Source organism: Temnothorax nylanderi, unplaced genomic scaffold (assembly GCF_030848795.1).
Source record: "Temnothorax nylanderi isolate EJ_2023f unplaced genomic scaffold, tnyl_v1.0 TNYL_tig0006_pilon, whole genome shotgun sequence".
Lineage (NCBI taxonomy): Eukaryota > Metazoa > Arthropoda > Insecta > Hymenoptera > Formicidae > Temnothorax > Temnothorax nylanderi.
The window spans coordinates 1,809,839-1,828,420 of record NW_027249068.1 but is presented as its reverse complement, the minus strand read 5'-3'; the positions used below and the strand labels follow the sequence as shown (position 1 = coordinate 1,828,420).

The following is an 18,582-nucleotide window of genomic DNA, read 5'->3' as shown; positions in this document are numbered from 1 at the left end:
CATGTGTTGTATATAATAACATCAGAAAGTTAATCACAACTAATTCGCAATGGCCTAGTTCATAAGGTGCTCATTATAGATGTTGGTGGAAGTTCTTTGGCACACGAAACGACGGTTGCTGTGGCTTCTTTCTAATTTAGCAATTAGCCGTCACCGACGTCGTAGGAAATCGTGGTAATTTGTGGAAACGATCGACCCCGACCGTCATTGTTTCTTCCGCGATTATATATGCATAGAAATCGCGTATGCGTTCACACGCTTGGGACTTTCGTGATAGAAAATTAATTTGTCGGAAAATGGCACGGGCGGAGTCACGACTGATGTTCACAATAGTCTCTCGTCGGAAATTCCGCGATCTAGAACAACTTCCGATTTCGATCGACTGAACGAGGGAGAGTCGTCGTCTCGTCGGTCAGGAATTTTGTCGCGACAGGGATTAATGCGAGTCGATGGTCTCGGGACAACAGGACATCCGGTGATAATATCGATACATATTTTCAGCCACCGGAGGCTTGCTAACGAGATCGCACGCCGGCGCGATGCTAACGAGGAAAGGAAAGTGAGCGCGTTCCGTTTAAATTTATTTCAACGGGGAAGCGCCGCAACCTGTCTGGCTGATGTCGTCCGGCAGGATTTCCAGGCTTGCGTCATCTCCTGCCGCGCGTGCAGCAGCCGTCTCCGTGTCCTTATCAGAACAGTCGCACCTGTATCATTGAGAATGCGCGAACGCGTATTAACCAGCGAGATATGCATGAAAATTAATTTGCGTAATAAATTAACGCGGTTGGTTCAATTGCGTACAAACTATCTCAGGATTAGATTAATGCATTAATACATTAACGCATCTACTTAGAATGAACGGAAAACATGCTTTCGATCTTCGAACAGCAGGACAAGCGCCACGTTTGAGTGCTTTGAGATAAGAATTTTTATTTTTGCTACAAATTAATGCGATTTATCTAATTATACATGTAAATTGCCAATGCTGAAATAATAAGCACTATTTTGAATTGCGATAATAATTTTATGAATTTTTTTTAAATAAAAGCAGAGATATCTTGACGTCAAATAAAAATTCACTCTTGCAATAACGTAATTACATAAATTATCTTTAAATGGTTTAATATCGTTTTATTTTAAACCACAATGCAGCTCTCAAGAATGATAAAATACATCCTGTCTGTTCGTTTCAACGAGAAATTAATATGCGTTTCGCAACACGTTATATTATAATTGTAAAAGATTATTTTTTTGCAGTAAATCAACGTGCTTAATCTAGAATTGTAATAATAATAATGCTCAGAATTTTTCAATGACAAAAGCACACGTCGTAATAGCATAGCAATATCTTAAGAAACTAGCACAAAAGTAAAATTCGCAATAATACAATATATATTGCAAAGTAATATCTCAAATAGATTTATATCTAAAAAGCTTACTACACGGATTGAAACAATGATATAACTCTGTATTGACATTTGATACGAATTGATTAATCTAATTGAAAAGACACGTGTAAGAATGATACCATCGTGTGGACGAACATTATCGTGCATACTTAACTGATCCTTGCCTGACCATTTATTATTTCTTAAGATGATAAGGCGCTTCTAGACAGTTTGTTTAGATTTGAGATTAGACGTTCGATTGAAATTCCAATCGCAGGGGCATTTCGATTTTTGACACGTGCACTTGTTCGCCGACGACCGCTACACGCGTTTACGTTTCTACGTGCGTGTAACTTCCTGCGGTTACGCATGCTCGAACTCTGGTATTTATAGTTAGCAGCTTCTGCCGCTTGTGCACGACGACCGGAAACGGGTCGATTATATTTAGAGAAAGACTTTGCCGATCGTAGACTAACACTCTTGCTTCGCGGCCGATTGCCATTGCGAAGTGAATGATACTCCCCCTCGTGAGTGATCCTCATTCATGGCACGTGCGGCTGGTGGACACATTAATATGATGATTACAACGGCTCAGTGCGAAGGTATCCATTTGACAAGGACATGCAGAGACGCACTTTAGCTAATGAGAAAACAATTTGCTTTGATCTAGGCTATAATTTTCTAATTTTACAAAATTAATGAGATATGAATACGTGGTATGAAGTATTAAATCGATACTTGAATTACTACTAGTTAAGAATTAAATACATGCAAGTCTCAACGTACAGATAAACACACTTATAAATTTTTGGATAACTGATTTTCCTTTTAACTCTCAATCTTTTTCTGGTTGAAACGTGTTTGCGGTCAAAAATCGTCAAATAATATCAATCGTTAAGAATTAGATAAACCCAAATCTTGATCTAAAGATGAAAATAGGAATTTATTAAATAACTAACTTTTCTTTCAACTCTGAACTTTTTTCGGGTTGCACCATAGGTTTGCTTGAATTCGTCAAATAATATCAATCGTTAAGAATCAGTTATCCGCATTCAAAACGTAAACGACAGTTAACTAGATTGTCTTTATGCAAATCGTCTTGTCGACTCGCCGCTTTGGCCCATGAAATCACGTCGAACAGTCGTGTGCACCTTCTCATCAGTCGGGCCCTCCCGTAATGAGCGCAGGTATATGGCACGATGATGAGCGGAGCAAATGAAGGAACGAGAAGGAGCGATTGCTGGGGAGAAGAAAGTATGTAGAGAGAGAGAGAGAGAGAGGGGGGGAGCAGAGGAAGGAGCATATACCTGCGTGTACGCGCGCGCACGCTCTTTAATTGACTAGGAAGATATGCACCCTATCCATAATGCATCCGGGACTTCTAAGCGACCCTAATCGCGGCGAAGAATGCCAAGGTGAAGCCTCCAGCTGCTCTCAAGGCCTTCGCGCGTGACTGTTCGTTCGCGCTGGCTTGGGAACTGTATCGCGGCTCCCGACGATAGCGACGCGAAGAGCACTTGCAACTTGCAACGCGCGCGATGCATAATGCGTTTTTGCGCGCGCGGGGTTGCTGCACGTCCGATATCGGGAGTCGCATCCGTAAATCGCTCACGCGAGACGATCGCTCGCCCTTTCCTCTTCTTTCTTCCCTTTTTTTTCTTCCTCTCATCCTTCCTCTCATCCTCGAGCCTCGCGAGCACGCCCAGAGGGTGATGCGATTTCTGCTTGGCACGAGAGCCGGTGGCAAGGGAAATGATCTCGAGCGAAATGACGGGTTATAGTTTTCATATTTTTCTTATTGCTAAACAATACGCGTATTTTTGTGTACGGATGCATGCTTCAGATCGCGATAAAAATAGGACGCGAGAAGGATATTGTAAAAGAGTCGCAAACTTTTGGAACAACTTTTTTATCGAGCTCGTGGATTCTTATAGGTCGATGACGATGAGTCGTTCTCGCGGGTCCCTTTCCTCCCCATTTCGTTTCCCAAGCTGATCTTTTAGGTCTTTTAGGTTGACCGACTTCCGGCGAGGCTTCTTCGTCCGGCTGAAAGGCTCGCGGGAAGATTTTTGTGGTAACTCTCCCTCTTTCTTTCCCTTTGACGGCGCCGAGCCGATGCGATGTCCCACACTGTCATCTGAAACTTCAACTTTATTGTCTGACGTCGGAAGTATCTCATCCTCTTCCTTCTGCTTTGTACTGACCAAATATTTCGAAGCAATCGTGAGAAATCGATTCTTTTTGTCACGTTTCCGTTCTGTCACTTTATTTTGCAATAAGCTTTCGTTTATGTAACATATCGATAATCGTTTCGACAATTGTTTTACGTAACGTTTGAGTAAGCGAATTATTTTATATGAAATCTTGACAATATATTATTATTTTAAGGACGGACGTAAATAATGCTAAAAATAACGAGATTATAATATAAGTTTATAAAGTCTAACAAGAAAATAGGCGAGAAATTAAGTGTAGCAAATTTGTACCAATAATTTCTATGTGGGGCTAAAAATGAAATGCATACCGACGTATACTTTTATCGGGTTTATCTAACGAGGGAAGCTTCGTGCGCGCTAATACATTGCAATTTACGAGAGTTACGGATAAATCGCTCGAGAATGCAACAAAAGTCAGGTACGATTTCCCGATCTCGATACTGCTCGGATAATCGTCGGGCACGATCGGCGCGATCGGTTCGTGGAAGCGCAAACCGCCGTAATACCCGTGCTTTGTCCCGCGGAAGCTCTTAATTCTGGATCCCGTCAGAGGCGATCGGTAATTACAAGGAAGGAGCCGGGAGGAGGTGGAGATGGGGAAAAAAAGTTGTGTAAAGAGGGAATCAGGCATCTGCCAACGGTTGCCTCGTATTAACGATGATGAGCCAACGGGAGGAGCATCGGCAGGAGAACCACATGGGCGCCCTGGATAATTTTTAATCTTCCGTCGGAAGGTTTTCGCATACCGTATTTGATCGCGTCGCGTACCTATTCAATACACCGTGACACATGAAATATGTGAATCGTTCTTAATATTCGCTCTTGGATGTATCGTCCTTGATTGCTCGTGAGCAGATAAGTGTGCGAGAGTAGAGAAATTTCGTTCATTAACGGTAGTAAATTGCTTCTTAAATTAGTCCTATAACTTGTACGCCTCCCTTTCTTTCTTCATTACATTTAATCCTATTACTCTTTACCTAAGGGAAATATAAATCTTACACCCTTGTAACACGAATGGAGTGGAATATTTCCGCTCCAATGTACAAAGTAAAAGCTGTATAATCTTACATTCCACGCAAGTGAAAAGGATTATAAGATATTGATCTTTATTCGAGAATTTAAAACTAAAATTTATTAATAAATTTATGTGTGAGAAGAAAAGCAATTATTTAAAAAAATTCATTTTTCATTGCGGAGATAATTGTCGACAAAGGGTGACAAATGAGCCCCTTTCGGTGGGCGCCCATGGGCGGCGCGGCGGCGGGCACGGTGTTTCTTTGGGCCATATGGCGTATAAAGCCCGGTCGATTCTAGCTGATGAGGACGAAACCCGATGAAGGATGCTGCCAAGATCGGGAGAAGGTCACTTTTTGCAAGCTCACCGACCTCGAAAAACGCGGCGAAACGGCGGGCGGGGGACGAAGTGGAACGGCTGCCGGACCACCGGATGTGGATCGTGGTGATTCCTTCGATACACGGGACAGCGGACTTTTATCGCGCACGCCTCAAAAAAATTCTTAACGGCCGGATAGCGTTTTGCGATACAGTTCAGTGAGTCTTCAAATGGGAACATCGTGGACGGGAAGAGAGCGACGTGAGAAAGGAACGCGTTGATCTTCGACTCTAACGAGAATTTGCCTTTTTTTCGTTTTTTGATGTTTCAGTAATGTTTAATAGCGAATACATTAATTACGGTTGAAAAACTCGTTCGAAAAATGCGATTATGAAAATTGTTGACATTTAATCGGGCGCGACGAGAAATAATAGATACTTCGCCAAAGTGATTCCGTCGTTATTAACTGAAATAGTTGTAAAAAAAGACATTATCGGTTTTCATACGGGTTTCCGCATTTGGTTGGTAATTAGCAAATTCTACCGGATCCGGATTTTAAATTCCACGTGGTAGGATTTCTTTCGCGCAAGTCGGCTACTCTCGACCATCAGAATGAAACAAAAGATCCATTCTTCCCCGCGCCGCTAGTTTTCACCTCGTAGACCGTCTTCAGAAAGCGTAGAGCCGCGCGCCATGCCTCGCTGCCGTTAATTTCCCGTAATGGTTACTCAATAAATGAGAGCGCACGGATCTCCTGCGGTTCCTTAATTACACACCGGTAGCCGTCCTTAATTAAGCTATGTTTCATTGGTATCATTCATTAAAATCAAGCGTATCTTAACATAAACTGAATAAAGAATGTTCATTAAAAAATGGTGAAAGAAGAGAACGCTTGCAAGGTACCTATATATATATTTTTTAACTATCAAGTATTATGGTATAAAAATTAATGAATAATATTATTATTGCCAAATTGAAGTTACGCTGATTCGAAAATAATCAAAAATAAGTTGGCTGTTTATTAGTCTGTTCTAAAGATGCTTCTTCCTCGTTCGAGCGCGTTTTTTCGTTTGGAGGGAACTCTTTCAGATCGCTGAATTTTTTAATATCTGTAAATTATGCGTGCACGTTGCCACGGTCGTAAATCTCGATTTTACGGTATTGCATAATTATGAAATGAAGTACTACTGCACGCTCTCTCGCATTTTTTCACGGTAAGAAATATTTCTCGCCGGCCGGAAGCGAGAGTCGTTTGATTCTTCGCGCATGTCGCTGCGATGATGAAACAAATCGTCATGCATCAAGCGAACTAATATAATGACTTGGCAAAAAGGAGTATTCGTAGAGGATTATTCAACTTTTTTCAGCGGATCTGTTACTGCCGCTTTTTCCCCGATTCCTATAGTGTTGATTAATTCCATTTTATTACTAGTCTACTTGAAAAATCACGTTTCAGCGGATTGTAAAATTATAATCTTACGAAGAGCGAAAAAGCAAAAAAAAATCCATAAGATGGAAAAATTTAAATCGATTCTCCAAGCCATTAATCTGTAGAAATACTATGCTGGTTGTTGATAACCCGCATATATAACAGCGAATGTGTTAATTATAAAGTCAGACTGATTTGCTTGACATATTCTATCTTTACACTTTCTTATGTACTCCTTAAATCTTGCGAGACGTCGCGGACGACAAACTCATTAAAATCAAGATATGCTGCAAAAAGTAAAATCCAACCAATGAATAATAAATGAAAATTGTAGTGAGGGAAACCGATGCGCCGCCGCTCTCCCATCGCGCGGTGAATACGCGGTTCTTCATCTTGTCATCTCTTCCGCTCTCGGAATTCTCGACGGACGACAGGAAATGAGACTCGGTTGAAGAAAAAGGCCAACCGAGACTAAACGGCGCGCGATCGTACGATCCACCTTCAGAAATCCCGGCGCGCTATCGCGCCTCTCGGTCGGTGCTGATCGCCAAATGAACGTAGAAGAAAAAATCTCGGGGGCGATTACGAAGAAACGCGTGATTGCGGCGGAACAAGATGCCGGACTTGCTAATAGCTCGCTTCCGCGCTCCCAAAGGTCTCGCGCGAGTGGGCGAGAAACGGCGAGTAGGCAGAGGGCAGAAGCTGAAGCGCGCTCGCGGCGCGTTGGAGACCTTATCCTCTCTCGACGAGCGTACACCGCGGCGCGGCGTTCTTTTTTTCCACAGTACTACAAATGCACACCTCCGCGGTACACTCGATCTGATGACTGGATAAGATGATGGACGACTCACTTTCGCGGAAACCCGCGTAAAACGCCGCGACTCCTCTTGAATTCGCAATCGCCCTATCTACATCGCGCTCTTAGCCGTGCAATTTTCGCATTGTGTCAGCTTCCGCGACGCAAATTATCTTGGATTAAAATGGTAGGAAATGTCACCGCGCGGTTTTTAACGGTACTGCGAGAAACAGCCATAACTATACGGACTTGTGTAAAAAAGTATATTCAACCAGCTACGATCGGAGAAGGGGAATCATTATGAAGATCTCAGAACTTTTCCTATCCTTGAATGTATATTTTATGTAAAGAGATAAAAAGATCAAGAGGATATAATAATTTTATACTGTAACAATTTTTATGGCTATTTATAATACTAATTTGCGCGGCAATCGTTTTTTACAATTTCATGACAAGTTTCGCGGCTGTAACTTTTAACGATGTATAATAATCTTTCTGCAGAGAGAACGACGCGCTCTCTTTGCCTCTCTCTCCTTGCCGTAGGACGAAGAGCGGTCGTCGCGCGGAGGTTCTTAAACCCGGTGACGCGTCCGCCCGACTTCCGTCGTGAGGAAGGAAAGCGAGATACGCGAGGTTACGTTTCCCATGGCTTGATAAACAGAGGACGCGGAACGAAAAAGGCGAGGCACCTCCTCCGCCGACGTCGCCGCCGGAAACGCTCGTTTTCCAGCGGAGATAGCAAATATCTGCGTTGCGCGCGAGCTAGTACAGCAGATACTACCGTGGATACATATAGCGCTCGCTCTCTTTCTCTTTCTCTCTCTCACTCTCGGGCCCGCGGGTCGGCGTTCCCTTAAATAAGGGCGTCGAGATAGCGTGACGGAGGTGCTGGTACCCGGCGCGTAATCGGTCTGCGTGTGTGGTTTTAAGCAGATAATAGTGCCGTTACGACTTTGTTACACTGTTTGCGCATTTGCGCTCGAAAGGGTGAGAGAAAGAGAGAGAGAGAGAGAGAGAGAGAGAGGAGAGAGAGAGAGAGAGAGAGAGAGAGAGAGAGAGAGAGAGAGAGAGAGAGAGAGAGAGAGCAATAGAGAGTGAGGAGGGGCGTGCACCACTCGTGAGAATTTACCTCGCGGTAATTTGCCGCTTGCCATTCCGGTCCATGATCTGGTACCGGTCCTCAATCACGTGTCGCACGCACTCGGAGTTTCTCATATGCCGCGTGCATTTCGGCAGGATTTCGCGACGGAGGAGGACACGCCCGATTTAACTATTAAATAATATTTTGTAGACAAGGAAAAATCAATATCATTATAGGAGACGCTCGTCATCGACGTAAGATGCGTCATTAGCGACAAATCTGACTAACTGTCACTGTTACGTGGAATGCGTGCACGCGAGGTGGAACGAGAGAAAATGAAATGCCCGATTGAAATATGAGTATACGCGTCCTCCTCTCGTCGAGCTGCAATTTCATCGACAGACGAACGAGGCCATCGTCCGAAACGACGGCAGCGGTTCGCGCCGGTGTATCCATCTGTCATACATCGACAAGGGCGAGCGTGATGAGTAGGGAATAATTTATTACGACCACAGTGTGCATCTCTCTCCAGCTGTGCATTGCGCGTCCATTCGAGCCCATTATCGCGTCCAAGGGCTCGTTTATGTATCGCAGAAGGTAGCAGCATCTGCGATGCCGTTCTGGTCACGCAAGCCGAGCGACAACCACGGCGACAGGGACGACGTAGTCGCGCGAGATGAATTCTGACGCGAGCGCGCAGAAGGCGTGATTTATAATTCATGTTGGTCATCCACGCGTTAGTTCGAGCTCAGCATTTCTTGATACGGAATTTTCGACTTTTCGTCCGCACGTTTGATCCTTTCTCGGTTGAATATCTATTTTTAACAATTTCGAAGAGATCGAACTAAACTGTAAGTACTGGAAGTGTATTGGAGGTATTATTACAAACTTTGGAGAAGCTAAGAGATATCTACGCGATTTTATTAAACAATTAAACGGAGCAAAAAATACATTGGTAATAAAAATATTGCGTAACTATACTGTAAAATAAAATTGATTATGGAAAAGGATCTTTTTATGCTAATTCGTTTTGAAAAAAGGTATTGGGGGATACAAACATTGCACAAATATGTGAGTATATTTGCGTTCGCGCAAATGTTAACGCATACAGCGCTTGTTATTATTATCGTAATTTATTGGATTTCGATGCGAGGCCTAAGTATGCGATCGATTAAGAGCTTCTCCCGATCGGTGGTCCTTGGTCTCTCTCTCTTTTTCTTGCTCGCTTTTACTTTCAATTTATTTTTGCTTGTAACGCGGTTTATGTTCGAGTTCCTCTCTATCAGCCCGGTATCGGTTTACTCGGGCGGCTCTCCTTGTAAACAGGCATGCAACATCGACTCGAGATTCTTTTGTATGTGCTCGGCTACAGGCACGCGAATTGTACAGAGTGTTGCAAAAGCATTTGTTCGCAGGCTAAACATTTGATGAAGACACAACTGAGAATATCTTCAAAGATATAATAAAGTAGGAAATAAAATGATTTCTTTTTCTTTTTCTCTGTTTTATTTAGAATTTTTTTTTTAAAATTTTTTGATACGTTAAGATTTAAATAATGCTAAATTTTTTTACATTATGATTGCATACCTAATTATATATGATTTACATCACGTAACTCAGATTGTAATTTAAATGTAAACTTAATGAAATTCTTGATTATCTCCTCATGCGGGAACTGGTTTCGGAAAGCACTGTACCTTCTGCGCTGTGCATGTGCATAACTCTTTATCTGTGAGCAGAGCTTTGATACGGACTCGTCAGGGGCTCAGGTGACCAACACGGGAGTGACCAACCGGCTGGTAGATCTCTTTAGCATTTCTCCTTAACGATAACCGCAAGTCGAGATGACAAACGTAAATGCGAGGAGTTCTCCTCTTTCTCCTTTAGGTTCACTTCGATTATTCATACCATCTTCTTCCTTTCCACGCCCGTATAATCGCGTTTCCCTACTACTTGGCGAACTACTTGGGCGCACGAGAATGTGCCTGAATTATGCATGCACGAATTACTCCGCCTCGCGCCGAGATCCCTTCGACTTCAAAAGTGTTCGGAAACTAGTTACGGCCGTTTTGCGCGACTTTCGATTGTTTTTTTTACGAGTCGTCCGTAATCCTGGTTTATCGCGAAACAACGTGGATCGCGGGCGCAAAAATTATATTATTATCGAAATTTGCAAAGTTTAACTTTGCGTGTAGGCATCGAGTTACGTTGAGCGTTTTCTTTCGTGCGCTACAAAGTGAACGCCACAGGAGATACCACTTTGCGCGGTTCTAAACTTGCAATTTTATCTCGGACACGAAATCTGCTAAGGTAGTTTGAAAGAAGTTACGCGATTTAATATCCTGATACGTCGCAAATTCCTCGCTCTGATAACGACAGACTCAAAGCAATCACCATTAGCGTATGGTATTCAGAAGTCTGTCGAGACTATCTTCAACGTAAGACTCGCGCTGACATCGTCAGACCAGCGATTAGTAACTGTATCTGAATTCATGTACTTTCTTAAGCAAACGAGGCGTGCAGAGCCCACCCCATTAACGGGTCGCGAATCACGGTAGTGATCTCGCTGCACGGTACATACGCCGCGCTTATCCCGTGCATCTTGATGCAGCGCGAAGCGAGTCTCGGGTGACCAGCCAACATGAGACTCGATGCTTCGTAGATTTCGCACCCGCACATTCTTACGGTCGAGATAACCTCGACGCTGATGTCATCCGGCCGCAGATGCGAAATTTACCGTCTCGAAGCCGCCGCTCGACCGTTTCCTTGATAATACGCCCCGATAGGAGATCTTCCAGACATAATAAAACCTGTCGCGCGCAGGTTTGCATCACGAGAACGCGGCACTTACTTTTATCATTGCTAAATAAGCGTGACGTTATTCAGACAGATTCTTCATTACGTCTCATCTCCGACTGTTTGATAAGAAACGACGAATCATACTCGTTCAACGTCGTTTAATTATAGGGATGACTTGCGTCTCGTAATTGCGTCCTCGCAGAAAATTATTTCGAATTTATTTTCATACATTTGCCAATTGTACGGAAATTGGGAATTGAGAGTTGAGAATTTCAACTGTAACTCGCAAGATGAGAAAACTGCCTCCCTGAGAGAGCGATCCTTGATAATTTTATCTTTCCATCGTATGTGTACACAATGCGAAAGGTATTTGCTGTTAAATATTTACCAATGGGTTTAATTGGAATGATAATCCAGTCTAAACGACCGACGCTGTGAAAGAGGAGGGCCGTTAAATCAATCATGATCCGGTTTCCGAGGCACAAAGATTAACACGTCTCTCGCTCGCTCGGCGCGGATCAGCCCGACACGCGCAAACGAGAGATTATGCTTAGAACGCCTCGCGTTCCAGGCAGCAGCGGTGAAAGAGGCTCTCGCGTTCTCGAAATACAGCTGATCGACGAGCGGTCGTTGGTAAGACAAACAGAGACAGGTATGTGGGAGGAGGCTTTGGACGCGAGAGTCGAGACAGGAAGAAGACGAAGACGAAGAAGACGAAGAAGAGGATGAAGAGGAGAAAGAGGAGAAGAAGGCGTAATGCCCGGCCTCTTTCGCTCGTCGCGTCGCGCTCGCTCGTCTCTGCTCGTCCCTGCTCGTCGCGCGCGCGCGCGCGCGTTCCTCCACGCATTATGTACGACCGAACTCGGTGGTCTCGGGTTCCTGAGAACCACGAGAGGCCTCATAACTCCGGGACCCCGTGCCACACCTTTCGCACGGCTTTGAAGTCCTCAGCCGGCGCGAGTGCCGGCCTAGCCCGAATGCGCTCTTCTCGAATCGTCCCCGCGCGGAACGGGGCCGCGATTATGCGGCGGAACCGGCGGCGCCCGGGGATTTATCGAAGCTGTGTCACCGAGAAAGAGAGACTTATTGTTAGCTAAGCTCAACCCGTCTTCTTTCGCATGTGTGTGCCTTTCTTTCGGCCGCGGATAATGACGCGAGACGTGGGAGTGTGGAACGTGACCTGGTCGCCGTATCGTTTTACCATAATCTTTTAGTTCTTTCCGACGCTACGCAAATACAAAACGTGTTGTACCGGTATAATGGAAGAGCGAATGTGATATTTAATGACAGCGCAGAGTGGAGCTCTTGCTATTGTGCATTTTTATAATGCAATGAAAAGATGTGTTCTATTTTCTAAATCTACAAACTATTAATATATTAATCCGAAATAGAAATTTATAAATTATATTGAAATAACAATGCATGAGTATCAATTTATAATTTATAATTTATAATATTATTATTTATTTATAATTTATAATATTACGCTAGTACAGAGAAGGATTTATAATATATGTAAATTATAATTGAATTAATGAGATTAAGGAAAAAAGTTATATTTTATCGCATTTCGACGTGATATCCTTCTTAATATTCCATTCGCGTAAAAAGATACGGAAGTTCCGATATAATCACATTTGTAAATAAATTCGACGTTTCATACAACTTTCCCTCATGTGACTTATTGTTAGCATATCATCGCCGCGGGCCTTTCGATCATTACGCCTTTGAAATGATAGACCTCAGCTACGATAAATCATCGTGAAATTGTGATAGCAAACGACACGGATACATACACGTACACACCTCGCGTTTCGAGCCATTATTAAACAATCTTAGCCACAGCGGTGCGCACTCGATATGCCGGGCCACACCTTTCGCACGGTTTTGAAGTCTGACCTCCCGATCTAATGCATGGAAAGTGCAAGCGATCCTCCGGTAGATCTTGCGGGCAATTTGAAGACCGTTCTCTCTTTTCCGAGCCGAGTCGAGCCGAGCGTCCGAGACCGACGCAGATCCCCGAGATAGGATCGAACTTGTCGATTGAAACGCCCGCGCCGCGCGCCAGGAAAAACGGTACCACCGATTCACGCGTAAAGGTGAGATTCAACGATCGCCAATATTTCATAATCCAGTCTCAGCCTCGTCGATTTCTATTACGTGAGAGGTTTAAGGCCGCCCGGTCGTCGATTTATCCGTTCGATACATGATAAACGATCGTGAAATCTTCGCGCCAAGTCGCTCCGATCTAATCTTCCGATCGTTAATTTTTTACCCTTGAACGCGAGCGTATTTTATTACTCGCGACATCGAGGGGCATTTTATTTCGCTTTGCGAGTAAATTTTTATCACCGAGGAATCTTCGCATAATTGTACTCTTTTGTGTTATTACGTAATATATATATATATATATATATATAACTTGTTACGGATAGGATAATAAAATTGTTCATATCAGGTGGATCAGAGCGGATTTCTGCAGATCACTTAAAAAGGGAATGCAGTTAGAAAAGAAAGTCGCGTCTTGCAAATTTTTGGTCTGAGAATCGTCAATAAAGGTGGAGATAACGCGGAGGGACAAGCCCTTCCTTAAAATAATGTATGGTTGCGTCCCCCGTCTTCTCTAGACGTAAGCCTCTAATTTCCACCGTGATCATTCGGCATATCGAGCCTCTCGCGCTCATTAAGAATTCACGAGGAGGTACGGATTATAAGGACCCTCCTGTACGTGAACACCTGGTATCAATTCGCGAAATGGAACTCAAATCGCTCGGCGAAGGAACGCGCAGCATCGAAGGAAAGATTGAAGAAAATCTCTAGTAATCACGACGAAGATGAAGGGCAGGTGAACGGGAAAAAGGGAATGGAATTGACGAGCGAGCGGTACTCCATTTTGTTCGTAATTGAGAAGATCTTATTGCTTATAATTGAAGTACTTTTTATTGCATAGTTTTATAACGAAACTGCTGATTTTTGTTGCGTTATTATAGGAAAAAAAAACTACGGTTTGGATCAATTAAAATACTCGGAATAATGCATCATAGACTTATTTAATATTAAAAATACAAATTTTGTTAATTTAGCCTTTGAAATAAATATATAGATGGCGAAATGACGCTTAAACTTGAATAAACTTTTGTTTCAACGAAAAAGATTCTAATATTGGCGAGTTAATAATTAAAATATATAATAACCGAAATAAAAGATTGTAAAAAATCATTCCCGGATGAGAAAGTCGAGCACGGTATCCTCCTAAGCACGCTCCTAAGAATCATAATCAACATCTAAATCAAAGGAGAAACTATCGTTTGCGGAACTGTGTAATTTAATTTTATCTCGTATCTCAGCTAAAACCTTTCTAAGAAAATTGTATAGCGATACCTGCTTTATTAATTATTGATGCTGTGCAATCGATCATTATAGAGAACTGGATCACCACTACTCGGGATTATGCAAATATAGCAGTGCTTTCCCGACACGAAAAAAGGAAGCGAGTATCTCGAGGTATACTTCTCACGAGCGTCGTAAAAGGGTAGACGATGCGTGACGCCCGCTCGTTAATTATAATGCGACGTGCACGCGGTTTTTAGATAAGATTGGAGAGGACCTATAAAGAGAGCAATGGGATATCGATTACCCACTGTCCATCGATAATCCCGATGTATTGAGGGGGGAGGCTGCTGTGCACGCGAGCACCTGGTATCGTCGCGAGATGCGTAAGATTAAGGATCGACTGACCGGTGGTTTCAAAGGAAAGGGGGGGGGGAAGAACGAGTAAGGTTGCAGAGCGGAGCAGGGGAATGAAGGTCACGTAAGAGGGGCAGTTGATCGTCCTTTATGCAGATGAAGAGGAGCGATAAGATGGAGCGCGGACGCATACACGCGAGAAAGAATGAGAGAAACGCCTCCCTACCGGAACCAAAAAGTCTTTCGAGTAATTGCAACGCGTCGTTGGCCGGCCGGCCGGGCGGTTGCGCGCGAGGAATGCAACCCTGAGGAACGGAGCCGCGCGTCGCCCGGAGGATACGTCCCTTGAACATGCGAAGACATTGAATACGATCGAGATTGCGCGCACCGATTTTCTCGCCCTTCTTCCTTCAGTTCCTCCCCGCCTACCCTACTGTCATATTAATGGCGCCCATTAGAGGCGGAAATTACGCTTCAAGATAAATTAATGTTACGTATGCGAGCGTTATTATGCTGGGCGGTATGTATCGGCCGGGCAGAATTCCCCTGGAATCTGGAAGAAATTTTATTGAGGTTTCCTTAGAGCAAAGGCGTAACTCGATTTAATTCGCGATAACTTTTAATTTCAACGTTGCTTCTTTTGGTAAATCTCTGAATTTCTAGAAGAGATCCTTGCTGAAATATAATTCACCGGTCAAGAAGTGGATCTATTCAGCTCCAATTTTTTGAGGGATAATTTCTTTTTTGTAAAAAGATCTAATTTCAGCGAACTCTCCGTCGAGAATATCACGGAGAACCGCAAAAGGATCGAGACGAGCGCTCGACTGCCGCTTGATCGCCGCAAGTGCATTAATCGCGCAAATCGCCGGGAAATAACACGTGTGTACAAAGGTACGCGTATAGATGCTGCCGAGGAGGGTTTGTGGGAAAAACTTGATCCCGCTTCCGTCGTTCGTGGCCCTTAATGAAAGGGACATAAGCTCGGCCGCCGTTTCTTATTCGGTCTGCCTTTTGTTTCTTTTGCCGCGCGGCATACATCGCGCCCGAGGCTTTCATGCCGTCACGTTAATTATCTATCGGTCAATTAATAACATCCGGAATCTACGCGCTTGTAGAAAGAGTTAAAGAGAGCACGCTCTTTTGATTCGTTTTACTCCGACAATCAAGAAAGTTGCGCAATACGTTCCGCTTTGAATTACAATTATATTTCCTCTGCGTCAATCGGTTAATGATTTAATATAAAAATCTCAAAAAAAGAAAATCCTGTTGCGGCAATACCTCCTTGAAGCTAAATAAGGAATACGACGGGCCTGTTTGTTATTATCTGTTTGCATCGTTAAAGCTCGCTCTACCTACGCAGCGTCGACTAACGTTTAATTATTTAATCAACGCGGCTCTTTCTATTTCCTACCTACTTCACGTTCTGACAAACACTCTGTCACTTTGATTACGCGTTTGCGACACGCTCCAATCACTTTTTGCACGCGCGCGCAGATCGCTTGCTTTATGCGTTACGCTATGCGTTTCCTCGGGCGCGGAATATCTCTCGCCGACGCGATATCGTTTAGCGCGAGGGGGTTAATTATAGTCCGCGGGATAATAATAAACGGGATGGATACGTTTTATTCGTCGTGTACGTGAATCTCTCGTCTTCCTTTTCGACCAGGTTTTTCAAACCGCCACCTATTACAATGTTGCACGGCCCATCGGGCGAACCGAAGGATGTTCGCGGTTCAGCGAGTCGCACAAAGGACGGGACGCAACGTGCATACGCACAATGGTCCTCGTTAATAATCACCGTGGCGCGGACTGCGAGAGCTCCGATCGCGGTTTGCCCTCCATTATGCTGCGGATCGCCGGGTGAAGTAATTTACCTGGCGCTTTTTGCGCGAACATTGGTTGTAACGAGAAAGACGGTGGAAAGAGCGGCCGCCGCGCCGCACCAATTGACCCGACCACAACACGGTTTGCTCGACTATCAAATGTAACACCGACTGTTTTTCAATCAGCGCCCCGTGGTGTTTCACGGGTGTGTGCTCTAGACAGGTCGCGAGACATCGCAAAACACACTTTCGCGAGCACCGAGATTTTTGAGGTCGTGGGAAGGCGGATTCTTCTGCAATCTCGATTATTTTATTAAACCTTCAATCCATACGTTAAAATTTTGCCATCTGGAAGCGAGAAATTTTTTAATTGCTCGAACATTAAGAGAACAAAGTAGGTGTATATGTATGTTTAATTCTCAGATTCGCTGGGAAGAAATGATAGAAATTAACACTTTTGAATATAATTTTATGTCTTCTGGCGCATTAGTTGGATTAGATGTAACTTATATATCTTTTGCACGTATAAAAAGAAAGAAGCGAGTAATATTACTCTTTGCATTCGCCCTGTCAGATGATCCCACCTGTCATCGTTGCACCTGTCTCTCGGGAGTACTTACAATTAGTGGTAACGTTAATGACCTTTCACGGGCTGCTGAATGCATGACATGCGGGTGGCAGAGCACGAATTTGTTGTAGTTACAATTCTGCATGCCACAGCTCTTTACATCGCGGCGTTGTCCTTGTTAGATATCGTTCTTTCAATATGTATATTTAAATTTCTCGTAAATAAATTTGACACGCGTGTAGCTATCCGCGATTGCAATTTCAATGATTTAACATTAAATATTTTCTAGGAGTTTTTTTTTTATTTCGAGCACTTCGGGATAATGCTTTATGACTATATTTACTGAACATAACTGTTTATTATCCTTAAAGAAATCATCAGTATTGTGGTAATCGAAAGTGCCTCCGTGTAAATGCAGCGTGTGAATGCAGAATTTTCGATTATCTTTCACCTGTCGATGTTGAAATGCGCGTGACACAATCTAACGTCAATTTGCCGCTGGAATGATTTGAAGCATTATTTGTGACCAGTCGTTTACTGGACTGCATGCAGCTGTATAGTCACGGACGATTTATTTTTTTATTTACTCAAGCGTTCGTACGAGACTCGTTATGAACTTGTAGCTCCGGTTTGAAGGTCATCTACGATATCAAAATTAATTGAGGAATCCGTTATGCCGCCGGTATTAAGGCCGTTCCCACGCCCCCTCATCATTCACGAGAATTCGTTACATTTCACTCGGTTAATTGTTCATTTATCCCACAACAATTTGCTTTAATAAATATGCAGCCTTTGTAGATAATCAATCTACAACTTAAAGCACTATATTATGGTGTATTTTTATAATTGCTTTAATTTTAAAAACATTATATTTTTATAATTATTCTAAGAGAATGTATATTTAAAATCATAATTCATGATATTTTATGTGATTAAAATGATAAAATCAAGAATTCCTTTAAGATTTATTTTTGACAAGTTGAAAATAAATTAAATATAACAAATTTGTAAAGTCTTTCTCGTCAAGACTGACTCGTCATTTGCCTCTTCCGCGAAAAACTCGGCAGTTTGCACAACCAGGCTCTAATAGAGACTCATCCTCTTCCTTTCAGACGGCACTGTGATCACGAGCGAGGTCCTTCAAGGTTACGACCCTCAGTTCATGGTGGGCTGTTACTTTCCTGCGGAATTCCAGGGCGAATTCGTGACGCAGGTGAGCGGAAAGGGCATGGCGAACGAGCCCATTCAGTATTCCACCATTAACATCACCTTCAACGCGATACCGGTGTGGGGCTACTGCCACAAGAGGGTCGGCGATAATGTGCTGCTAATGGACAGGTCAGTTAACTCGACGAAACACGGACATTTCCTGCATCGAGGAAAGTGTCGGTTCCACTTGTTAGCGTTTAATACGCGAGCGATTAGAGAAGTCGTGTCCGCAAACGGTTCTTTTGCGCTACAC

The 18,582-nt window shown here is 43.4% G+C and overlaps 1 protein-coding gene across 1 annotated transcript in view; it reads left to right on the top strand.

Moving 5' to 3' along the window:
• The window catches only part of LOC139778407 (uncharacterized), a 58,825-nt gene that overhangs the window by 22,392 nt on the left and 17,851 nt on the right, over positions 1–18,582 (top strand). The window contains exon 2 of the mRNA XM_071716325.1: positions 18,233–18,458. Coding sequence (XP_071572426.1) covers positions 18,233–18,458 — 226 coding nt within the window. The remainder of the gene's footprint in view (positions 1–18,232; positions 18,459–18,582) is intronic.